The sequence below is a fragment of the Musca domestica genome, unplaced genomic scaffold (assembly GCF_030504385.1).
Source record: "Musca domestica strain aabys unplaced genomic scaffold, Musca_domestica.polishedcontigs.V.1.1 2, whole genome shotgun sequence".
Classification (NCBI taxonomy): domain Eukaryota; kingdom Metazoa; phylum Arthropoda; class Insecta; order Diptera; family Muscidae; genus Musca; species Musca domestica.
The window spans coordinates 11,111,715-11,138,821 of NW_026712249.1; the positions used below are offsets into that span (position 1 = coordinate 11,111,715).

At 34.3% G+C, this 27,107-nt stretch overlaps 2 protein-coding genes across 3 annotated transcripts in view; both read right to left on the reverse strand.

The window, feature by feature from the left end:
- Positions 1–375: 375 nt before the first annotated feature.
- LOC101888419 (uncharacterized) lies at positions 376–20,211 on the reverse strand. Its single transcript, XM_011293505.3, has 16 exons — positions 19,948–20,211; positions 19,746–19,795; positions 19,449–19,644; positions 15,039–15,218; positions 14,089–14,971; positions 13,881–14,015; positions 13,598–13,809; positions 9,360–9,431; positions 8,965–9,296; positions 8,715–8,895; positions 8,551–8,610; positions 8,300–8,479; positions 5,026–5,342; positions 4,756–4,903; positions 4,517–4,693; positions 376–4,218 (listed from the first exon to the last, which is right to left on the reverse strand). The coding sequence occupies exons 1-16, from the start codon at positions 19,984–19,986 to the stop codon at positions 4,063–4,065; spliced, it is 3,318 nt and encodes a 1,105-aa protein (XP_011291807.1). The 5' UTR covers positions 19,987–20,211; the 3' UTR covers positions 376–4,062.
- Positions 20,212–25,796: 5,585 nt separating this feature from the next.
- The window catches only part of LOC101888941 (serine/threonine-protein kinase S6KL), a 166,384-nt gene continuing 165,073 nt past the window's right edge, over positions 25,797–27,107 (reverse strand). For both annotated transcript variants that reach the window (XM_005181829.4, XM_059121788.1), the window contains one exon: positions 25,797–26,036. In XM_005181829.4, coding sequence (XP_005181886.1) covers positions 25,923–26,036 — 114 coding nt within the window. In that variant the 3' untranslated portion in view covers positions 25,797–25,922. The remainder of the gene's footprint in view (positions 26,037–27,107) is intronic.

The window sequence follows — 27,107 nt, forward strand, 5'->3', positions numbered from 1 at the left end:
CCTCCATAGTATGGTGGAGGGTATAAAAATAATACTTCAATTGAAAAATTCCATTCCAACCACATATATCCTTGATATTAAAAAAAAATATTGAAAAGATAAACAAGTAATTTTCAGTAAAAACTAAAGCTATAGGGAATTTTAAAAATTTAATCAATTGTTTAAATACTTCTTTTTTAGGATTTCGTCCATAACATCTATGGGAATTAAATATTTTCCTTTTTTGATTTTTAAACTAAATTCTTTTTTATAATTAATTCTTAGCTTAAATTCTAGGGGATTTAAATTTAAAATATTTTTTTTTGTTTTTTTTTTTTTTTTTATTTCAATCAAGAAATACACCTAAAATTATTTATTTTTAATTTTTCTATTTCTTTTATTATAAATATAAACTTTGAGTATAGTTGGAAAACAAGAAGAAGAATAAAAACAAATACATATATAAAAAAATACAATTATAATAATGTCGATGAAATCTGAGTTTGATTTGTTTCGTGTTTTTGAGTTTTGACACCGAAAATATATGTGTATGTATGTGTATAAATATGTACGATTATGTGTTTTACTAGTAGCAGTAGTAGTATTAGTGATTTTAATTTAATAGCTTATGATTAGTTTCTCTTTGGAATTAATAAATTCTTGTGTTTGATTTTTTTAATTAAAAAAAATTATTTCAATATTTGTTTTCTAGATTATTTTTTGTTAGTTATACATTTAAAGAAGACCGAAAAAACATTTTAAATTTAAGGTACATTAATTAGAGGCGAAAAAATCGTTTTGCTTGGATATGTATGTTTTCTGGGTGAGCTTTGATTTTTATTTGCTGAGTGAGTATGTATTTCATAGGAGGGATGTTCAGTGATTGCTGTTAGAGTTATTAAATATATTTTTTAATTGCTGATTTTTTTTATTAAATTTCTGTTTTGTTGTTGTAAAACTAAAAAACAACAGTGCAGCATGAACAATGATTTGATTTATTTTTTTATGGGATTTTTTTTAATTTTATTGTGATAATTGTTGCTATTTCTAATTTTTTTGGTTTGTAAAATATATAATTGTATTTCTTAATTACACATAGTAATTTGTTGTTGTCATCTATTTAAAATATTATTAGTTTTTTTATTTTTCATTTCTTTTGCATTTTAAATATAACACTCATAATAAACATAATTAGAAAAAAAATCGAATTCCAAAACAATTGCTTTATCTTAAACCTGTAAACATTCCATGTCATTGTGGTGAAGGCAAGATGTTGACACTTGTAAAATTTTGCTTAGGAAAATTTTTCTTTAGAAAAAGAGTAGAGTAGATTTAATCATGGAAAAAATTCATTTTTAGACAAAAAAAAAAAAAAAATAGCGCTTAATGTAGGTAGTGATTTATGAAAGAGGTGTTATTTTGATTTATTTCAAAAGTGACTGCAGCCGATATTTCACCAGCAGATATTACACCAGTACCAAAAAAATGTACCGAAATATCCTACAAATTTGGAATGAACACTTATTTGACATATTTAACAATTATTTTTATACCCTCCACCAAAATATGGAGGGTATATTAAGTTTGTCATTCCGTTTGTAACACCTCGAAACATACATTTTAGACCCCACAAAGTATATATATTCTTGATCAGCATAAAATTCTTTGTCGAATGCTCGTCTGTCTTTTGGTATAACCCCCATATAATAATACATCCCTATTTTTGGTAGTTTGGTGATTTTTAGCGACATTATTCACCGGAAATGTTTCAAATTTGGTATTTGAAGTTCGTAATGGATACTACAGCCAATGACTGAAAATTGTCTGTGCAGGTCAACGTTTTGGTGTAGCCCCTGTTTAAAAGTACCTCCCTTTTTGTAGAGAGGGCCTCCTTCGTATAGCCCCCATTTTTTTTTTCAAGTTTATTTCAAATGGTGGATGGTATTAAAGATTCGACCCGATCGAAATTCCTTTATAAAATTTTTCAATTGACATTTCTTTCCTTTATAAATGTTTTCATTTCACATTTCTATAGAACAAGAATTGAGGCCCTGCGCTACTGTTTCACCCAATACCACTTAGTACTTTTCGCACAATTGTAGTCGCATTTCCAAGATCACATCCATATCTTAACAGACACCAAGAGTGTTACCTTAATTAAATTCCAAGATTTCAGCTCTTTCCCTTCATCAAATATCAAATTTAGCACTATTTAGTACTTTTCGTACAATTACAGGGTGAGATGAAAAAACTGCAACCAACTTCATTATTCCAGTGACAGTTCATTATATTGTTTACAAGCGTACAAAAGCATTTTGGTGAGAATTTTACACAAAAAAAGTTATTCGTGATAAAATTCTAGCGTGATATTGTGATATCTTTATATTTGGCTGGAAAACCACAAGTGGCTATTGTTAGAGCACTCCAGCATCTAAATGTGAATAAATCTTTTGTGTCTCGTACCATCGCTCGTTACCGTTATACTGATGGGCGGAAGAAAACAGCAACATCAGCAGAAATGGTTCGAAAAATAAAGAAGCGACTTGATCGAAACCCGCGTCGCAGTGACCGAAAAATGGCTCATGAGCTGAACATATCGCAATATTCCATTTGGCAAATATTGAAAAATGATCTCGGGGTAAAGCCATTGAAATTCCAAAAAGAGCAAGAACTTACACGGCAACAGAAAGAAAATAGACTCAAAAGAGCTAAAGATTTGCTTCTTTTGGTAAATTGCGGAAAGTGGTGAATTGCCGAAATTGGTTTTCTCCGATGAGAAAAAATTCGTTGTCCAGCAGTCTGTAAACAAACAAAATGATCGTGTTTAATTGCCAAAGAGGTCAGCTGAAAATGTGATCCTTCGGTTGGCCACCAGAACTCAAGCGTCGGCCATGGTGATGGTGTGGGCCGCCATAACATCCGATGGTCGCTCTCCGCTCCTATTAATCGACCTTGGCATCAGAATAATTGCGGAATATTATCTCAAAAATGTTCTGGAGGGTGTATTAAGGACTAGGTTCCATCGCACTCAGCACGCGCCACCAAAGAATTGTTACAAAATGAGGTTCCTCGCTTTATTTTCAGCGCACAATGGCCACCAAAATCTCCGAATACCAATCCGTTGGACTATTGTGTTTGGAGTATTTTGGAAAGCAAGGTTGGCACTAAGCGCTTCGCCGGGAATGGGCCAAAATACCACAGAGCAACATTCGAGCAGCGTGTGACGGTTTCATTGGCCGTTTGAGGGCTATAATTCGTGCCAAAGGTGATCAATTCGCACAAATCTAAACTTATTCTAAAATGCTATTTCCGATATTTTTTAGCTTTCATTCAATAAAATTTAAAAAAAAAAATGTAAAAATTATGGCGTTTGACTTTGTTGCAGTTTTTTTGCAGTTTGAAGACTTCTGCCCAGCCCTAAGCTCTAGCTCCATGCTAAATTCGGCATCGATAAGTCTATTATTGCGACCTGTAGAGCAACTGCAAAATCAGGAAATTTTTCAGTTTTGGTCCATTTCGACCCCTAAATATTATGCGATCATCTCCAAAAGCAATAGGGTTATATTCTGGCCCTAGCCACCTCCACCTCCATTCTAAATTTCGTGAAGATCGGGCCATAATTGCGACCTGTAGAGTGATTACAAATTAACATGGACAGACGGACGGACGGACATATATAGCTAGATCGACTCAGCTCGGCGAGATAGGAAGATCCATATATACTTTCCTATGTGGAAACCAATATTTCGAGGTGTTACATAATTTTTGGCCCAATCAAACTTATAATACCCCCAACACATGGTGTTGTAGGGTATAAAAATAGGCCCGATGGAAAATGTCAAATATGGGCCACTGCTTCTGGTATCTTCTCTAAAAATGGTAAAAATTTCTATCAATTAGATCGAATTTTCAAAGTTCGTAAATTAATGTTTTTTTTTTTTTTAATTAGTCTCTTATAAGTGCTCCAATCTTGCCTCCACTTCACCATCAATTGTGTAATTTCAAAAATATCTATAGTTTCGATCTTTGATTTCCATTTAGATTACCATACATTTAATTACCCCTAAGCCTTAAAAGTCAGTGTCACATAAAGGAGGGTGATGATTTTCTGGAACGTGAACGGGGCTTCGAGGGACTCTTGAGACTGTGCCGGGAGGTGCTGCGCGGCTTGAAGCCACCCGTATCAGACCATGGCTCCGATACGCGGCCATACCAGTGTATTAAATCCATAACTTCAAGCTGGTTGGAAAAAATAAAATTATAAGAAATATAAAAATTATAAAATTATTACAGATCTTCTAAGGGGTGTCCCAAAAAGAACATAATTGTAAAATTGGTATCGTGAAATGATAACCAGTGTTTTCTTGTCTATAGTACAGATTCTATACAAAACTTCATTCTGCCTACTTTCCGATATGATAAAGTCTAACAAATTTGTCTTTTAATTATCTGTGTTTCATTTAAAATTTAAAAATTGCGTTCTAGTTAGGCCTCCCTTTAGATAACTTCCCCCTACATTGAATATTTCACCACTTACCTGTAATGGCCTTGATAACTCCTTAAACATAGCAGCCTTTGTCAAATGTGAATTTTGTGAGAGAAACGAAAGACACTTGGATTTCAACGCTGTGGCCATGTAATGATCGGCAATACCCAATAGACACAACACCGAATGTTCATCGATTTGAGAATTTAAGGTATTTTCACACAATTCCTGTAAAAGAAAATTAGATTTCAATCATTTCTAGTAGTGGTCGTATAAACCTCCAAACTCACCTTCAAATCATCTATGGAATATTTATCAGCCAATAGCATTAATTCACAGATATGTTCTGGACCCACAGTCTTGTCAATGGGAGCACCATATAGATACAGCAAAAGGCGACGAAAGATCACCGGAGAGCAATCGGTGACGATGATTTTTCTAAAAATAAAGAAACCTTTTTTTAATTCTATTTTCATTGAAGTTATGTGTATATGTACGTATGTATGAGTGTATGAGTGTATATTTGCATATGTGTATGTACTTTGTATGTATATTTTTACCTCGTCAAACTCTCTTGCATGCCGGACATCAGTGCCTTTTTGAACCATTCACATCGTGCTGCCACAATAACCCGATGCGCCCTAAAAGTATGCACTTGTATTGATGATTTATGTGATGCCATCAGCTGTATATCTATTTCGGATTTATTTATTCCATTGAGACCAGGCGCCTGGCTGTCCTGCTGTTGCGGTGCATACATGTGAACTTCAAATTCCATATCCGATAGTTGAGCCGAGTGTAGAAGCCGCAAAGCATTTTTCGATAGATTACTACTGGCAGCTATGGGCGGTTCGCATAGATGGCGTATGAGATTAAGCTGCAGGGGAGATAGAGAAATAAAAAAATATGTGGTACTAAACAAATTCAAACTATTTGCAGTTACAGAGATTCTTGTGGAATTCTTAAAAAATTTTCACGAATGTCACTTTTTTGAAAGGGCTTAAAACGATATTTTTGAAAGTAAAAGCATATTTGAAAGTAAAGGAATATTAAACAATTCTGGACCTTTTTGGAAAGACTGTATTAAAAACCTTGAAGTTCAAAATTTATAAAAACCCTTTGGACAACACATTCTCAAAGTCTTTTTATAAAAAAAAAAATTGCCATCACTATATCTAAATTATAGAAACCAGAGAGTGACCTCAATATAAATTTTAAGACTTCAGGCCCTATACATTCACTCAACGGCAAATATAGCACACTTCGTTACTTTTCGAAAAAAAACTATATACCAACAGCGGTATTTTTTCACCTAATACCATACCTAGAACTTTTCGTACAATTATAGCACACATTTCCGAAACCACCTCCATATGTCCAGGCTGCACATGAACAGCGAACCTATTACTAAATTTCAGATATCAAGCGCTATCTCTTCACCTAAAACCAAATTGTAGCACATATGGTACTATTTAGTTCCCTTCGTGCACTTCTAGTAAAGATTTCCAAAAACACCTTCTTATCACAAACCTAGCACCAACAGAGAATCCCACTCTCAATCCCAATCTTATTTACAAATTTCAGAATTCCAACTCTACTGGTTCTCCTAAAATTTAAATAGTACCAAATTTAGTACCATTTAGTACAGATAAGTACTAATTTCTAAGACTGCCTACATATCTCAGTCCTAAATGCAACAGTTCAGCATTCCAGCTCTATCGGTTCACCCAAATCGAAATTGTGCCACATTAACTACCATTTAGTACTATTTATGCACATAAGGACAAATTTCGAAAACTACCTACATCAACCCTACTCCTTAAACTTAATTCCTATTCCAGTTTTAGCTCTAACTTCAAATGATGTAGCGAATTTCCAATTTCCCTTTGATACATCTACCAAATTAAAGAGTTCTAGCTCTACTGCTTTCTCAAATACAAAGGTACCAAATTCAGTACCTTTTAATACTTTTCGTACCGTTCTAGTATGAATTTACAAAAACCCAGTATTATCTGACCGCTTCGAACCAAGAGTGACCCTCACACAAAATTTTAAGATTCTAGCTCTGCTGCTTTGTCTGGGTGTTATTGAATTGTTAAGTCAGTCAGTCAGCCACCCAGTCAATTACTTTACTTTGTTATTAAAGTAGATATAGATTAGATAAATTATATCTCAAGACAATAACTTTCCGTGGAATCAAATTCAACGCCGATATTCATGATTGTACAGATTATAAAAAAGGGTCATATATACACATATGATCTTATATGTCTTCTATCTTCAGATCACTTTGAAGGTAGTTTATCTACTGGGTATCTAAAGATTTCCCTTCCCTTTTGATGTCATATTTCCCTTCATAATCTTGAAATTTGATATTAGGTCAAAAAGTCATGCGAAGTCTGCGAAAAAGAAGGAGGTGTACCAAAAGTACCAAAAGGAACTAAATTGGGTTTTGGGTTAAGAGGCAGAGCTGGAATCTCGAAAAATGGTATTGATGTCTGGATATGAGATCGTGTCTGGATATGAGATATGGGTTTGAAAATTTGTACTAACATTGTTCGAAAAGTACTAAATAGTACTAAATTTGGAATTATTTGAAGGGATAGAGCTGGAATCCTTAAATTTGATATGGATATCACTGTTGGTGTCTGTGGTTAAATTATGGAGGTGGTTTTGGAAATTTGCATTATAATTGTACGAATAGTACTGAATGGTACTATATTTGGTATTTGTACGAAAATTACTAAATGGTTTTAAATTTGGTATTAGGAGGTGGGACTGGACTGCAATTCTCAAATTTAATATTGACGTCTCTGTTGGTATCTGGAATTGAGATATGGAGATGGTTTTGGAAATGCGTACTATACTTGTACGATAAGTACCAAATATAACAAAATTGGTGGAAGGAATGGACCTAGAATCCCGAAATGTGATATGTAGGTCTCTGGTGGTATCTTTTTGTTTTTTGCAAAAGCGATATATATTTGTTGGAAAAGTACTAGGTGGTACTATTTTATACCCTACACCACAAGGTGGTCAGCGTATTATGTATTTGTGCATTTGTTTGTAACAGGCAAAATGAAACGAGATAGACCCATAGTTCCTTTTGAGGATCTGCATAGAATCACATTCTGAGTCAATTTATGCATGTCCGTCCGTCTGTCCATGTATTTTTGTAAACAAAGTACAGTTCGCATTTATTGCCCTATCCAGATGAAATTTTGCACAAATCATTTGTTTGACCCAAGGACGAACCCTATTAAAATTGGAGATAATCGGTAAAAATTAAGATATAGCTCCCATATATATCTTCGTCCGATTTGCCTTTTATTGTGCTCCAAACGTGTAATATCAGCCGATTAGGCCTGAAAAGTATGCCGATTTTGATCGAAATGCGTACAGATATAGCTATAGCTCCCATATATATTGTTCATCCGATTTGTGATTTTTGTCCTCCGCAACCGTAATATGCACTCTGTAACAGCAGTATTTGGGGAAATATATCAAAGACAGTTCAGAAATATCTTTGCCAAATTTTATCGAGATCGGTTCAGATTTGGATATAGCTCCAATATCTATCTTTATTCGATTTCAAATTAATTGTGCACCAAAAGGGCAATGCAAGTCCGAATTTAAAAGATACAAATGTTTCGGCATATTTAGTTCTTTGAACTTTAAATTATAATTATAATCACAGCGTGTATGATTGAATTCTCCCATAAAAACTTTTAATTGTTATGTGGAGCTCTACTAAATTAGCAAAGTGGTGTAGGGTATCACAAAGTCGGCCCCGCCCGACTTTATGACTTTATTTAGTGGTTTTACGATATTTACCTTCACACTATTGTAGTCATAATCATGCGTTCGCTCCATAACCAAGGGATCCAAGGTCAGCTCAAATGTATCTTCACTTTGTAATGTTTTCAATTCACTCTCCAATATATTCGATGGTTCCAATAGGCCAAGCTCGATCAGGGTGTGTGTAAATTCTTGCTTCTGGACCAATTTACAGATCTAAATGTTGAGAGAGAATTATTGGAATTATAATTAAGGACATTTTGATTACAAGACAATTTTCATCGTACCTGACTCATGGCATCCTTCAAAGCCGATTTATGATCAAATATTTTCACAATTACGCCATTCTGGAAGGAATAATAGAAAATAATTAGTTTGTCCAATACTACAATGTATTAAATGAAAAATAAAAATAAATAATCATTTCTGAAAGTATTTAAATCAAACTTACAATTTGCGATGTTGCCAATTTGAAACAGAATTTAAACTCCTTCCATCCCAACTTCTCTTCCAAGCGATCTGAGAGATTTTCCATAATCAATATGTACGTTGGAATATCCACAATTAGCTGTTCTAGATTTTGATTGATGGTACTGCGTTTGCTTAGGAAATCCATTTCACAATAGGTGGTCCTAAAACAGAAACACAAACAGCATTTTAATATTTCAAACCTCAATTAAAGATTTCAATCTCTCTCTTACTTCTTATCTCTAATTATCTCCAAGGCAGCCGATATTCGACCATATATATCTCTCATTTTCCTTACTTCGTACATATACAAAACGAATTTCAAATCATTTTCGGCACTCATTAGTCGCTGTTTATCCGTCGGATTATCATACAACGTCAAACCGATGGGTGGTCCCCGTCGTGGTCTAGGCGACAATGGTGGCTGACTGAAGAGTGTCGTAACCGTGCTAGCATCATCCATAGGATTATTTGCCGTTATAAAGGTATTATTTTGTATTTGCATGGCAACAGCATCATCTGTTGCATATTTCATCGATAAATCTAAATGTGAGCATTTTAAGTCCTGGAAAAAGCAAAAAAAATATAAAGATGTTTTAAAAGGATAACAGAGGAAGGATTTACTTACTTTACACATTTTCTCTAAAGAATTTTTGATTTCTTCTATCACACTAGTTAAAATCAATAAAGTTTTTTCAATCTGAAAAAAGAAGAAGAAAATTAAATCGAATGATTAAAATAATTGTTGAAATGCAATCCTCTGCAAAGGATAATCGTTTCAAGTTCAACATTTTCTTAAAATTAAATTATAGATTTTGTAAGATTCCCAAGAATGCATCTATCCACATTAATAAAAAAGTAAAGATATTGACTGACTTAAGGATTCATCAACATCCAGACTAAACGGCTGAAGCTAAAATTTTGAAATTTTGCGTGAGGGTAAATCTCGGGGTCAGATAAGGCTGAGTTTTTGGAAATTCCTACTGGACGTTACGAAAAGTATTAAAACGTACTAGATATAATACCCTTTGTATTTGAGCAAGCAATAGAGTTATAACTCTTAAATTTGAAATAAGGGTCACTGATGAAGTCTATGATGAATGTACCAAAGCATTTTTGGAAATTCGCACTATAAGTGTACGAAATGTACTAACATGTACTACCTTTGGTAACATTTCGTATCATTAGAACGGTTAGAGCTAAAAACTTGAAAATTTTTAAAATGGAATCAAGGTTGAGTAATAGGTACGATTTAAGGAGATTTTGGAAGTGTGCAATCATGTATACAAAAAGTACTAAACGGCACTAAAATTGGTACAATACGAATTTAGAGGAACGGATGGAGAATTCTAAATAAACATTAGTGGCGGAGTGTAGGATTAGGATATGGAGGTAATTTTCGAAATTTGTACTTATCTGCACGAAAAGTACTAAATGGTACTAAATTTGGTACAATTTCAATTTGGGTGAACCAATGGAGCTGATGTCTGAAATTTGGAATTGAGACTACTGTTGACGTGTACGATTGGGTTATAAAGAAAGTTTTGGAAATTCGTACTTATGTGTACTACATGTCACTAAATTTGGTACAATCTGTATTTGGGTGACAGATATGGAATCCAATAATTTGGAATTGAGATTGCTGTAGGAGTGTAGAATTGGGGTATGTAGGTAGTTTAGGAAATTTGCACGAAAAGTACTAAATGGTACTAAATTTGGTACAATTTCAATTTGGGTGAACCGATAGAGCTGAAATGCTGAAATTTGGAAATAAGATTACTATTGCATTGTAGGACTGAGGTATGTAGGTAGTTTTCGAAATTTGTACTTATGAGTACTTAATGTTACTAAATTTGATACAATTTTAATAATTTTGGAAAACCGAAATTTGGAAAAAAGATTTCTATTGGATTGTATGATACAGGTTAATATGGAAATTTGTACTTATGTGCCATAATTTGGTACAAATTGAATTTAAGTGAACCTATAGGGCTGGCTAAAAAATAGAGCTGGTTTTAGAAATGTATACTAAGTGTAATAACTGTACTAAATGGTACTAAATTTTGGTACAATTCCGTTTTTGGGTGAAAGAAAGGAACTGGTAATTTGAAATGTTGGTATTGCGTGTTGGTGTTGGTGGTAGGATTGTTATACAGAGGTAATATTGGAAATGTGTACTACAAGCGCGGGAAAAGTACAAAATAGTACTATATTTGGTACAATTTGGTATCGTGTGAACAAATAGTGCTTCTAATCTGAAATTTGGTATTAGGGTCGATGTTCATGTCTAGTTTGGACATATTCTTTCGGAAATGTGTACTATAATTGTATGAAAAGTACTAAATGGTACAATGTTTGATATTGGGCGAAGGGATGGAAATAGAATGCTGAAATTTAATATTAAGTTTGCCTGTGTTTGAGTGTTTGTCGGTAGCTTGGAAATATGTTCTTTAATTCTACGAAATGTACTAAAATGTACTAAATTTGATGTTGAGCGAAGAAATAGAGCTGGAATCCTGAAATTTCGTATAGATGTCACTGTTGGTGTCTGTGGTTAAGATTTGGAGATAGTTTGGGAAACGTGTACTATAATTGTACGAGAAGTACTAAATAGTACTAAAGTTGGTGTTGGGTAAAGGGACAGGGCTGAAATCCTCAAATTTGATATTGAGGTCTCTGTTGTTATCTGGCGGTTTTTTTGAAAATGCGTACTATACTTGGTCGAAAAGTACTAATTGGTATTACTTTTGGTTCACTGTTGGTGTCTCGGATGGAGAGATTTAGAATGTTTTGGATATGCGCACTAAATGTTACTAAATTTGATATTGGGTGAAATGATAGAGCTAAAATTCTGTTATTTGATATTAAGGTCACTATTGCTTTCTAGGGCTTATACATAGAAACGTTTAAATAGTTTTGGGCGGAAAAATTGGATGTAGGTCCAATCTTGTCAATCTGAACAATTTGTGCATTTTGGGTATTAACACGTTCGTCCGAGCCGAAATTTAAACAACCTATACCACTAGCCAAGAAAAAAAAAATATGAAAATGTGGCTAAAATAATCAAAATATCGAACATTGGGAGGTATCGTTATGTGGGGACTATATCAATTAGTGGACCTGAATCGAATATTTTTTTCAGGGAGAGAACTGACCGAGAATTGTGGTAGAAACCTTCCAAACACCGAAAATGTGGAGGTACAATTATATGAGAGCTGCAGATAGGGAGGGAGAGAGATATAGAGAGAGAGGCCTAGCGAGAAACTCAAATGTAAAGTTTCAGCTGATTTGATAGGAAATTGTGGCAGAAACCTTCAAATACCGAATATCCTAAAAAGGACTAACACGAACTGTTGGAATAAATCTAAAATTTTAAAAAGGACCTTTCCCTGACGAAGTAACGGGAACTTGCTAGTTCCATACAATATTTGGATATTGCGGGGTATTTTTATACCCCACACCACATGGTGGTCAGGGTATTATGTCTTTGTGCATTTGTTTGTAACAGGCAAAAGGAAACGAGATAGACCCATAGTTCCTGTTGATGATCTGCATAGAATCACATTCTGAGTCGATTTATGCATGTCCGTCCGTCCGTCCGTCTGTCCATGTAGTTTTGTAAACAAAGTACAGTTCGCATTTATTACCCTTTCCAGATGAAATTTTGCACAAATCATTTGTTCGGGCCAAGGACGAACACTATTGAAATTCGAGATAATAGGTCAAAATTTAGATATAGCTCCCATATATATCTTCGTCCGATTTGCCTTGTATTGTGCACCAAACGTGTAATATCAGCCCGAATACTATGGAATTTTGCACATACAACCAAATTATGCCTGAAAATAAGTATGCCAAATTTGATCGAAATCGGTTCAGATATAGCTATAGCTTCCATATATATTGTTCATCCGATTTGTTATTTTTGTCCTCCGCAGCTGTAAAATGCACTCTGAAACAACAATATTTGGGGAAATATATCAAATACAGCTCAGAAATACATTTGCTAAATTTTATCGAAATCGGTTCAGATTTGGATATATCTCCCATATATAACTTCGTCCGATTTACCTTTGATTGTGCACCAAACGTCTAATATTTGTCCAAATTGGATGAAATTTGGCACTTACGACCGAATTGAGTCTAGAAGCTAGTATGACAAATTTGGTGAAGATCGGTTCAGATATAGCTATAGCTCCCATATATAATGTTCATCCGATTTGTCATATTTGTTACCCACAGCCATAATATGCACTCCGTAACAACGATATTCAGGGAAATATATCAAATACAGCTCAGAAATATCTTTGCCAAATTTTATCGAGATCGGTTCCGATTTGGATATAGCTCTTATATATATTTTTATCCGATTTCAAATTAATTGTGCATCAAATGGGCAATACAAATCCGAATTTAAAAGATACAAATGAATTTTAAATTATAATTATAATCATAGGGTGTATGATTGAATTCTCCCATAGAAACTTTTAATTGTTATGCGGAGCTCTACTAAATTAGCAAAGTAGTGTAGGGTATCATAAAGTCGGCCCCGCCCGACTTTAAGACTTTCTTTACTGTTTTTTTTTTTTTTAATTTTGAAAAAGTATGGAGTTATGAGAAATTCATTCACTTTGTGAATTATTGTACAAGAGTCATAATCGTTCAAATTGATGACTATTTGTGGGGGTATACTAAGTTTGGCAAAATGCGAAGCTTCAACCTGTTGTCGCACCCCATCCAAATTTAGTAACAATATTTCGATGTCCGAAATTTGAACTAAACATGGTTTTATTAGAGATTGGAATAATTTTTCTTCGAAAGAGAGAAATTTCGAATCATTATCTAATTTTTGTTGTATCCACTCACCTCAGGTACTAAGTAATTAGCTAATTCATCTTTTTCGTCAGGCGTTAGACTTAAAAATACATTCAAAATGTTACGCAGCAGCTGATGTAGTTGTGACATAAAAATGGGTATTCGAGTGCGGACATATTTGATGATTTCATTCTTTTGATAACGTGCAATATCGGCGGCATCCTTAATAAATATATTGCAAAATTGTAAAATTTTGGCACATCCTGGGAAGAAAACATACAAAATTCAAATTTAAGAGAACTGAAATAATTTGGCATAGCATTCCCCTTCTCACCTATAGAGCATTCTCTTAAACTATCCTTAAATGTGGCATAAAGTAAGGCGGGTTCATGTGATATTGTTACTGGATTGATGGTCTGGATGACACGATTCAAGATGCTATGCAAATCCATTATGATATTAACAACAACTGAAAGAATAAACAAAAATAATCTTTTTTAAAAAAAATATTTCAAATATAAATCTCCACACCCCCCACTTACACTTCTTCAATTTGATCATTTTCAAATATTTCTTTGCCGGTTCGGCCAGCTTCATCAGTGACGGTTGAGCCTCAGCGAAATTGATAAGTTTTTCACACACATCCTCGCTCATGTCGGGCATCAGGGACTCAGTGTAAAGCCAATGCAGGATTGGTGTCAATAGGAATGCCGGCAAGTCGTAGAGCACTGCCACGGGTGTTAAAGGCGAAGAGGGCGGTGTATCCATGGAACTGGGAAAGGGAGAGGGACTTCGGGCCCGAAAAGGTGATAGCGGAGGTCTTCGGGTATTACAACCACCCGAACTACACACTTCCACCGTTTGTTGCAACATCAAATCCTGACAAAAATTGAAAATATTTTTCGCTTGAGGTTGGAGTTTGTGAGATTCCAGATGGGAGTCGGAGTGTGAGGTGGGTGGAAAGCGACGCATGCCACCACCTCCCTCAATGTTAAGTAGATTTTGACTGCTACCATTCTGCAGAGGTTTTGCTGTCGTCGATAGGCAGTTAAAGGAGGAAGATAGTTGGTGGTGATGATGATGCTGTTGTTGTTGTGTTTTCAGGCCAGTTGTTGTACTGCCAACACCATACTCCGTAGGTGGTTGCAGATAAATGGGTGATAAATTGAGGCGGGGTAAAGATTTCTGATGATCATCCCCGGATGTTGTGGATGAGGTTTGATTATTGCCCGTGCTAGGTAAAGTAACTGATATCTTGATGGGATTTGGTGAATTGGGAAGGCTGGCATTTTCTTTGGCTTTCGCAGGCATTAAACTATCCTGGGTCCGACACACGGCCTGAGGTATGGATATGGTGCTGGTGTGATGGACACACATGCTGCAATCGAAGCCATTTAGCCGTAGAATGGCGGCATGAACGTGGTACTGTAGGAGAGAGGGAGAAATGTTATTGATACTTCGATTGATATATTCGAGTTTCGGAGAAACTTACCTCACATCCATCCGAACTTTTGATTATGACATCGGTAAAATAGGATTCCTGCAGTGCTTCACCAAATGAAAACTCCTTCTCTTGCCCCGCTGCTTGTCCCTCTTTTAATCTTTTACATTCCACTGCATACCAATTCTCACAGTACAGAATCAAGGTGTCCGAGGGGCAGAGGGTTGTGGTCTGGAAATAAATTTAGGAAATCTGTAATTTGACATATAAAAACAACATAATTTTTATTTTATAATTAAATCGTATAAAGCTGGAGTGCCTTTTAAAAATGTGATTTCAGTCAGAAAGGCCCAATCAGTAAGGCGCTGTGCGACAAATTTAAATTTTTTGAATAGTTTCGGGAAAAATCCAGCAGGTTATGAAAGTAAAGGTAAAAAGACGACACGGGTACAGAATAGAGGGATAAAATAATATTCCTCGAAATCCGTGCATTTTAGGTGTATAATGTCCTTGGCGATACTGCAGATCTATATACGAAGAATAAGTCAAGTAAATAATAGCCAAGTAAGGGTTCATTTTGGTCCTTATTTTAAAAAATGGTGAGCAACTCCCTTTAAACGGGATTGTAGCAAGTCACAATATTCTATGAAATTATTTGTTATAAAATTCTACTATAGGTCCTAGAAGGCGCCAAGGGTCTAAATCTTACCTCAACGCCAGGAATTCATATAGTATATTATAAATACGTTTTAGGGTTAAAGCCGTACTTTGTGTGAGTTTGTGCAAAAATCTCCAAAAACGCATTGAAAAAGAAATCCCTATTTCTGCTGTATACCATCAAAGTTTTTGCATCAATGATCCAAAAGGGTGCAAGTTCTCCCCGATTTCAAGCCTTTGTAGATAAAAATACGAAGAATAAACAAAGGGTTTTTTTTGGTTATTTTAAAAAATGGTAAACAAATCCCTTTAAATGGGGTCGTAGCAAGTCAAAATATTCTACAAAATTATTTGTCATAAAATTCTACTACATGTCCTAGGAGACGTTAAGGATCTAAATCGCATCTAAATGCCAGGAATTCATATATATTAACAACGTATTATAGGGTTTAAGCTGCACTTTGTGCGAATTTATGTCAAAATCTCCAACAAATAATTCTGTTGGATGGATGATGTCAAAGGCAAAATATTATTCATCAAATCTTACTATCAGTCACTAAAGAAAATAAATCTCTATTTCAAAATACTTTTAATACCCTCCACCTTAGGGTAAAGGAAATATTAAAAGAAATGTGGGAAAAACCATTAAAATGCGAAATATCGGGAGGTACCGTTATATGGGGGCTATACCAAATCGTGGACCTACACATGCAATGTTTCGCCACACAAACTAGGACCCATTATGACCTACAAATACCAATGTTCAGACAAATCAGTGAAAAAATGTGGCAAAAAAATTAAAATACCGAATATCAGGAGGTACCTTTATATGGGGGCTATACCAAAACGTGGACCTATACATGCAATGTTTTGCCACACGCACAGGGACCCGTTATGACCTACAAATACCAATTTTCAGATAAATCCGTGAAAAATGTGGCATAAATCATCAAAATACCGAATATCGGGAGGAACCGTTATATGGGGACTATACCAGAACGTGGACCGATATATCTCATTTTCAATACCAACCATACTAGACACGATACAAATTGCTCTGCTAAATTTTGGCGCTCTATGCCAAATAATGTGGGCTGTATCGTGATTTCAACAGACAGACGGACATCTTTAAATCGACTTAGAATTTTATGCTGATTATGAATATATATACTTTATGGGGTCTACGACGAATATTTAAGGATGTTACAAACGGAATTACAAAGTTAATATAACCTCCTTTCCAAGGTGGAGGGTATAAAAAAATATATATCCCTAAATTATACCCTCAGCCATATGGCTAGAGAGGGTATGTATAATTTGATACGGCCAAAAACGTGCCTCATCGAAATAACGGTTTTAGACCCTAGGTACCTTTGGACCAAATCTGTTTCAGGACATTTGAAGTCTATTTAGAGATGTCCGTCAGTTTATCTGTCTGACTGGTGCGCACGATAACACTCGAAGGGAGTATCTGATTTGGTTAAAACTTGATACATGGTTATATTTTTGCCAAACTTAGATCGAGTTCGGAGATCATCAATATCGGACCACTCCTTTTGGTGCACCCCCACAAAATGTCAAAATTTTCAAAGAAAATAATTTAATCCGATTTTGCTCCAACGTTGCATATCCTAATATTTGCATCAGTGCTAGGTCACGTGCGAAAATGGACAATATCGGTCCACACAAAGGGTCAACATTTTGAGTAATAACAACTCTTATAAAACATGGTGTAAGAGTCCGATTGTCTTCAAATTTAAACATCCCAATATTTTTATCAACCCAAGGTCTGGTGCATAGATGGAATACATTGGTCCACTCCTTCTGGTACCTCCCCCACAAAAGGTCGACATTTTCAAATCAAACAGAAAATATCTATATTTTTTGCACAGAAAGAGAAGCAATAATCTGACTTTGCTCCAACTTTGCAAATCCTAATATTTGCATCAGTGCTATGTCATGTGCGAAAATGGACAATATCGGTCCACTCCATCAAGTACCTCCCCACAAAGGGTCAAAACTTTGAATAATTACAACTTTTATAAAATGTGATTAAGAGTCTGATTGTCTTTAATCTTCACACATCCCAATAATATTATTATCCCAAGATCTGGGGTTAATATAGGCAATATCGGTCCACTCCTTCTGATAACTCCCCCATAAAAGGTCGAAATTTTCAAAAAAAAAAAAAAACAGAAAGAGAAATGATAATCCGATATTGCTCCAACTTTGCAAATCCTAATATGCGTCAGTACTAGGTCAGGTGCTAAAATGGACAATATCGGTCCACTCCATCAAGTACCTCCCCCACAAAGGGTCAAAACTTTGAATAATTACAACTCATATAAAAAGTGATGTAAGAATCCGATTGTCCTAACATTTCACACATCCCAATATTTTTATGAAATCAAGATCTGGTGTTAATATGGAATATTTCGGTCCACTCCTTCTGATACTTCCCCCACAAAAGGTCGAAATTTTGAATATCCATAAAGTTCATAAAACACGAAATTAACATCCAATTCCATTCAGACTTGACTCATATCAATATTTCCATCAACACAATATGTGTTTTATAGATGGTAGCGGTCGGACCGTTCCTTCTGGTAGCTCCCCCACAAAGTGTCAACATGTTGAATATCCATGAAGGTCATAAAACGCAAAAAAAGGATCAGGTTCTCTTTATATTTCATACATCCCAATATTTCTACTAACAAAACATCTGTTGTGAAGATGAGATATATCGGTCCACTCCTTCTGGTACCTCCCCTACAAAGGGTCAAAATTTTGAATATTCATGAAACCCATAAAACATGAAAATCAACATCCGATTCCATTCAGACTTTGCACATCTGAATAATTTTATCAACACAAGATTTGTAATAAAGATGGTAGAGATCGGACCATTCCTTCCGGTACCTCCCCCATATAAGGTTAAAATTTTAAATAACCAAAAGGATCATAAAATTCGAAATAAGCATCCGGTTCTCTTCAAATTACACACATCGCAATAGTTTTATTGGCCCAAGGTCTGGTGTGAAGATGGGATATATCGGTTCACTGCTTCTGGGATCTCTCCCGCGGAGGGTCACAATTTTGAGTATCCATGAAGCTCATCAATCGCGAAAATAACGTCCGATTCCATTCAGACTTGATACATCTCAATATTTCCATCAACACAAGATGTTTTATAAAGATCGTAGAGATCGAACCATTCCTTGTGGTACCTGCCCCACAAAGGGTCTAAGTTTTGAATATCCACAACGATCATAAAATTCGAAGTAGGCATCCGGTTCTCTTCAAATTTCACACATCACAATATTTTTGTTAGCCCAAGGCCTGGTCTATCTTCGCTACAAAGGTTAAAATTTTTGAGTATCCATGAAGCTCATGAAACGCTATAATAAAGTCCGATTCCATTCAGACTTTCCATCATCACAAGATCTGTTATAAATATGGTAGATATCGCACCATTTTTCTGGTACCTCCCTTAATTCGCTTGAGGATTAAAATTGTTAAGCAAATTATTTTTCGTATTTTAATCTGCAATATTGGCAATGACACTATATACCTTAAATGCACAGATTCCAGGGAATTTTTATCCGAAAATGTCCGAAAGTGTAGAGGAGGGAGAACTTACCGCCTCTTTTTAGCTTTACTTCCAAAAAATGTTTCCCTTAAATTATTGAAAAAAAAATGAATTTTGTCAAGGATCTTTTTCATGTTGTCGTCTGAATTTTGTCGCACAGTGTAATTAAAGATCCTTCTCCACTCCCCACAATTCAATATTTTATCACAACTTACATTAAATTCAATACTATGACCGGCAAAAGCACCAAATATCAAACGTGGATTCTGCTCATTGATCTCAAATGTTTCACAGCTGAAAAGGACGCTGGCCGAATCACAACAACTGCCACAGTCTTTGGATTCCGGCAAAGGGCTGACCAAATCATTGTACCACGTTATGTCACTGGTGTCGTCCAAACGGAATTTTATTCTATCAAACAAATAATATAAATATTGATTATTTTTCGCACACACACACATACATATGCACCCAATTGAATGTCAATATAGCACACACACACACGCACATACCCTTCTAAACCGGATATTTCCTTTTTGCCTTCAAATGTACAGGAAACAATCTGCAAAAAAAAAAGAAACACAGAGACGCACACATTTACATTCCGAAACTTTGTTTGTTTTGCTTTGTTTTATTCGCCACCATTGGGAAAGCAACAAAACATGTTTTTTTTTTTTTGTTTTCATTGTTTTGAATGTCGATGCAGAAACTCACCTCCCATGTGCCGTGAAAGGTATGTTCAACAGCTGCCATAGCTCTGCTAAAACTGCTGCTGCTGCTTCTTCTTCTTCGTCTCCTGCTAGTGTCTTAACATGAATAATAAATAGAGTGGGCGAGATACATACAGCGGTGAGGTGAGAGAGGGGGGCGATTCAACTACCACACTTCAATGGGGTTTTTTTTTTATTTTCTCTGGGATATATTTCTCAAAGGGAATCCTCTGACATTTTAACACTAAATTTTATTTAAATGAAAATTAGAATTGAAAAACATTTTCAAATTTGTTTTCTTTTTATATTAAAATATAAATTTTCTTTTTGGGTTTTTCTTTGAATTATCCTTTCGAAGTAGGCGAAATTTTCTCTATCGGAATTTTCACACAATGAACAATGGCCTTTGTCCTTTTTTTTGTTTTAACAAAAAACCACAAGTTTTTCATATTTTTCTCAAAACTTTCATATTTTTTTAATTAAGCTTACGATAAATAATCAATTTTTCCAAAATTTATTTCATTTTCTTGAATTTTTATTCCAACTTTTTTCAATTTTTTCACTTGAATTCTTTTCACTTACACTTTTTTCTTCTTAACGTTAGACGAACACTTTCTCTAGTACACACACACACACACACACACCTACTGACTGACCGACCGACATACACTCACGTACTCCATCAAAATATCCACCACTTCTTGAACAAATAGCAACAGTGCAAAGCTGTTAACCTACAGCCATAAGCAATATAACGGTATATATTTTAACAGACCAGCTGTTGTGCTCTACAGCGTTGTTTGATAAGGGTTGGAAAATCATATGTTTCAGGTCATTGTCAAAATTAGGGAAATATTGAGAAGTTCTTGAAGTTTTACATTTTAAAATATAGAAAATTTTGAAAATATATTAAGATATGTTTGTGTGAAGTCTGTTTTCTTTAATATATGCAATATTAAATACTAATTATTAGGGTTTAAAAATCTATTAACAGTTGTTATTTTTTGTCATGGAAGGTTTTTAGTCTGGCAATGTCATTGCCACTCAGGCTGTTATTTTTAAACTCAGAAAAAAATGGAAGTTTTAGTTGGCGTTCCGACACATACATATCTATTTGAGGCATATGAACCGGTCACACAGATAGCCCATCTGACTAACAATTTTTCCGGCAAATTAAGTTATTAGATTTCATTATTTAATGTGATAGATTAGATAGAAAAAATCTTAAATGCCAAAAAATACAGGGCCAGATGAAAAAACTGCAACCAACTTCCGACTGCTGTCATTTCTAAGCCGTCCGACAGCTTTTTAAATTATTCCAGTGACAGTTCATTATATTGTTTACAAGCGTACAGAAGCATTTTGGTGAGAATTTTCCAGAAAAAAAGTTATTCGTGATGGAATTCAAGCGGGATAGTGTGATTTCTTTATATCACAAAATATATATATATATGGAAAACCACATATATATATATATATATATATATATATACAGTGGTGGCCATATCATATGCAACTGAAATCTAACCTTTACCAAAAACCGTGAAAAATTTTTCTGAAAACAAAATTATGCAATTATTTTTTTAAATATTATTTTTTATTGCTTGTAGTTTAAGAAAAAAAAACATATACTCCATAGATATTCAATTCATTTATAAAAAAAATTAGAAAAAGATATTCAGTCTTATTATGAAGTGGCCAAAACATATGCAACTAATTAAATCGAGCTCAGTAAAGTGCAAATAAAGTTAATATTTTGTTGCAAATCCGTTGTTGTCGATTACAGCCTGACATCTTCGAGGCATTGACGCTATAAGATTGTCAATGACGCTTTTTGGGATTGATTTCCAGGCATCTTCCAGCCGGCAAAATAAAACATCTAAACTTGTACAATTTTCTCGATCAATTTTTTTGTTTACGATTTCCCACAGGTTCTCTATTGGGTTTAAATCTGGGGATTGGGGTGGCCATTCCATTACCGTAACTCTATTATCGGCAAACCACGATTTGACCACCTTCGAAGCGTGTTTGGGGTCGTTGTCCTGTTGAAAGACCCACCGCAATGGCATATTATATTCTGCGAATGGGAGCATTACCCTTTGCAATATGTCTTTATACATAAATCTATCCATAATACCAACAATTCTATGTAGGGGGCCAACTCCAGCACCAGAAAAACAACCCCACACCATTATATTGCCCCCTCCATGCTTGACCGTTTTTTTACAGTAACGTGCTTCGAGTCGTTTTCCTTCTGGTCGCCTTACATAGCACATGCCATCGCTACCAATGATGTTAAATTTGGACTCATCACTAAATAATATAGTTCTCCATTTACTCTCTGTCCAATTTATATGAGCTTTAGCAAATTCCAAACGCTTTTTCTGGTTTCGCTTCGATATCAGTGGTTTTTTTGCAGGACGTCTTGCGCAGAGGGAGGCTTGTAAAAGTCTTCTACGGATGGTGCGAGCAGAAACTGGCAACTGAAATCTTTCCACTATCTTAGAGGAAGATATAAATGGGTCTTTTTTCACGTGTCTGATTATTAATTTGTCCGTCCGATCGCTTGTTTTTCGACTTCGACCACCACGGTGTATAACAGAGACTTGTGAATTTTTTTTGTAATTATTAATGATGCGCGATATGGAGCTTTTATGAACGGTATATTTCTCGGCAATACATTTCTGTGATAATCCAGAAGAATACGCAGTCACAATTCGTTGTCTGAGCTCAAATCCAAATTTATCGCGTGCCATTTTTGACCAAACTCTATTGTAGCTTTGTGAAAAAACAACGCAATAAAAATGTGAAGGTAGCTTTAAATCTCTTTACGCAGTGTCTCTAGCTAATAATAAGAAGAACAATAGAACAAAGGAAATTGTAAAAATGCCGTTATTTAAACCAAATATATAAAGTTGCATATGTTTTGACCACACCAAATTTCATATTTGTCAACAAAACACCTGTGAACATAGAGATATAAACAAAAGCTGCACATTTTGATAATAATTTGAAATCGTAAGAACGTATTGACTATAATTAACCCATCTTTATATACTTCGTTGTGAAATTTACAAATTTATATAGCCTTTTAACGTAGATGAATCTTAGTTGCATATGATATGGCCACCACTGTATATATATATATATGGAAAAGCACTCCAGCATTTAAATGTTAATAAATCTCGTACCATCGTTTGTTACCGTGATACTGGTAGCGTAGCTCGACGTAAAGGAAGTGGACGGAAGAAAAACAGGTTCGAAAAAAATAATTCCCGCCCCGCAGTGGCCGAAAAATGGCTCGTGAGCTGAATATATCGCAATATTCCATTCGGCAAATATTGAAAAATGAGCTTGGGGTAAAGCCATTGAAATTCCAAAAAGTCCAAGAACTTAGACCGCAACAGAAAGAAAGTAGACCAAAAGTCAAAAGAGCTATTGAGTTGCTTCGCTTGGCCGAAAGTGGTGAACTGCCGAATTTGGTTTTTCCGCTCCGATGAGAAAACATTCGTTGTCAAAGGTCAGGTCAAAGAGGTCAGCTGAAAATGTGCACCTTCGGTTGGCCGCAAGAACTAAAGCGCCGGCCATGGTGATGGTGTGGCCCGCCATAACAGCCGATGGTCGCTCTCCGCTCGTATGAATCGACCGTGGCATCACAATAAATGCCGAATATTGTCGCGAAAATATTCTGGAGGGTGTATTATTTTGCTTTCATTCAATAAAATTAAAAAAAGAAAAAATTATGACGTCACAGGCCTTTATCTTACCAAAACGCCAGGAATTCATTTATATTAAAGGTATTTTAAGATTAAGGCCAAACTTTGCTCAAGTTTACAAAAAAAAAAAAATCCCGAAAAGATTCCCCAATTTTTTATCTATATTTTTCTTAATTAATTTTTCAGAAATAAACAAAGACAAAATATTTAATTTTTTTTATGGTACATATTAGGTATACACATTTCTTTTGTTCAGAGTCTCATGTTGAAAATTGATCTAGAATAATTCTTACTTTGACACTTTTTCCAAAAAGTGATGTATAAAGGTATATTTTGATTCGGAATAGATACGTATTTTATTAACAGAAAAAAAGCAAACACATATTTTTTTTACTTTGAATGTCATTTTCATAAAAACTATTGCACCTAGATATATGATTTATTCTGAGATTTATAGTGAAAATTTATGTTAAATATTTCTTCTCTTGGCATCTTCACCCTTAAATAAAATGTTAAGTTTCTTTCAGGCGTCAGCTCGTAAAAAGTCTGAAGAAAAATTTATGAAGAAATTAATATTGATGCAAAATTGATGCAAAATATTTTAGGATTTCATTGGTAACTAATAATAATATTTGATGAAAAATACTTTTGTCTATGATGTCATCCTTCTAAAATTATGCTTTACTGAAGATTTTTGCACAAACTCACAAAAAGTAAGGCTTTAACCCAAAATATGTTTATAATATATATGAATTAAATATTCAATTGGTTCAATTATTATATTTTTTAAGTTTTAGGTTGGTTCCACTATAAATTGTCTCTTCCAAAGAATTTTATATGCATGTATTTAAAAAAACTAAAGATATATACATTTAATACTCCTTTATTCATCATTTCTCTCTAATATCATAAAGTAGATTATAAAATATTGCAAAGAAATATTTATAGCATACTTCAACAACAAAAATATCGCATGCAACATATTTTCCCATAAAATATGTTAAATTAAATTGTTGCATACTTTAGGGAACTTAATTCATTAAGCACGTCCATATTGAGGTTATGTGTACTATTCACCACTAGAAGGCTCTATTTGATATTGAAATTTTTTCTTTCTGCGGCACAAATAATGGCTGATTAACTTTAAACGCTAATTCAATTTTGCAAAAACACAATTTTGAATTGTATTCAATATTTATGCAAGCCATAAAAAGCAAACAAAAAAAACAACTAAAATTAATTAAATACTCACATTTTAGACTTGGGCATTGCTCGCACTTTCGCTTTTCGTTCCTTGATGACTAAATTTCATTTAATTGTGGTAGCTTTGCATGATGCACAGCAAATGTTAGCAATGGGGCTTGTTACTGCTTAAGCCTGCTTAAGTGAAACCTTTTTAAGCTCCGAGCCTTAAAATCACCCTTGAAAAAATAGGCTTCAACTGAATATTTATCACAATATTGCAAGGGTTTCTGCTTTTCATGCACGACTAATTTTTTGACTCAGTCAATACTGATTAAATGAAAAAAAATACACACACAAAGTCGAATTAATTGTAGAAGAAAATTCGATGGTTCAGATGGAGCTTTAACTACCCTGTATATGTTTCATCAAAAGTGGGATTCCCTAACTCATTTTTAAATAAAAAACAAAAATCGTTAAAATTAAAATTATTATAATTTCGTTAATTAACGAAAATTTTAGGCAAGTTAGCGCCAAATTAAGTAGTATCCAAGTCCTACTGCCAACTTTGCTGTCAACCTTAATTAAGATTTCCAATCAAAATTTTGCCGATATATGTCGGTAACTCATAAAATTTTGAAACATATACAAAGAGTTATAGCTCCATCCGAACAGTCAAATTTTCTTATAAAATTAGTAAAATCATGTGTGCTAAAATGTACATTGCTCGGAAAGATATTATACATGTATGACACACTCTATAGAGATAAAATATATTTTCTGGGATAAAATATATTTTCAAAATCTATTAGGCCATGTATGTACACGTCTCCTTTAGTCTGATGACTACCTATAGATCTCTTATAGATAGTTTATGGTTGGAAACCTTTCGCATACATAGATCGTCTTCTGCCGCGGTCTTTCTGATAACAATTTTTAAATAAAACAAAAAAAAAAAACTCTTGATTGTACATTTTAAAATTGAGCTTAATTGGAATGTTTATGGCTTAATGAGATTCTAAATAAGGCATCAGGATTTCTTAATATTTTTTGATATTTCAGGAATTATTTTCATAGTTTTTCAAAAGTTTTGGAATAGTGTAGCAGCCTCAATATTGTTTTCGGCACTTCGTATGTTCTCGTCGCCATCAAAAAGAGTGATGTTGTCGTTTTTGATTATATCCAATGGACGGAGCTGAAAGGAAAATAATAAAAAGCTAAAATTGTATTTTTAAAATAACAAAAAATATGACGAAAAAAGACGAAAATAACACTGGTCAACAAAAAAAAAAATAGCAGCAGATTATGAAAGTAGATCTAAAAAAAGAAGACACGTGTATTGGCATTTTGAAAGTTTACATCGCGAAGTAACCAAAATACAGAGAGCAATTTCCCCCTCTTCCACACTTTTGCAAATGTTCGAATAAAGATTCCTTGGAATCCGTGCATTTTACGTTAGCTTCGATTTAAAGAATTTTTTACGCTTTGACCATATTTTCCATTTTCCCTTTCAAAATATTGACTGTTTGTGTAAGAAGTACAAGCAGGAGTGAGCTGGTATAATCTTTCTTCGAATTTGATCTAAATTGATAGTGTAGTGGGTATAAAAATATGGGCCACTGTAATACTGGTTGGGACATTTGAAAACGATATACTTAGCTGGCTAGGTCCTTCCATCTGGTACCTCCCATCATAGATGTAGTCAAATAACCTTCTTTCTTCTTACTTTTTTAGACATTTTATATGGAAAATATATTGTTGTAGATTTGATATATGAAGGTGAAAATGTGTAATGAGTGTGCGAACAGTACTAAATTTTATTAAATTTGGAACAGTTTGGTTTAGGCCGAACGGAAAAAAAACTGAAGTTTTTAAATTTTGCATTAGGGTCTCTGTTGTTTGTAGGTTTGTGATAAAGAGATAGTTTTGAAAAAGTGTACTACAAGTGCCATCTGACATTTTGTATTGGGGTCACAGTTCATGTGTAGTCTGAACATGTGGAGGTGGTTTCAGAAATGTGTGGTATAATTATATGAAATGTACTGAAGGGTACTATTTTTTTTTTTTTTTTTTTTTTTGTATCGGGAGAAGGAATAGAGCTGAGACCGTAATATTTGTTATTTAAATTATTGATAATATTCGTGTTTGAAATTTAGAGATGATTTGAAAATTCGTCTTATCTTAGTACGAAAAGTACTAAATAGTACCAAATTTGATATTAGGTAAAGGGATAAAGCTGGAATCTTCAAATTTGATATTGAGTTTA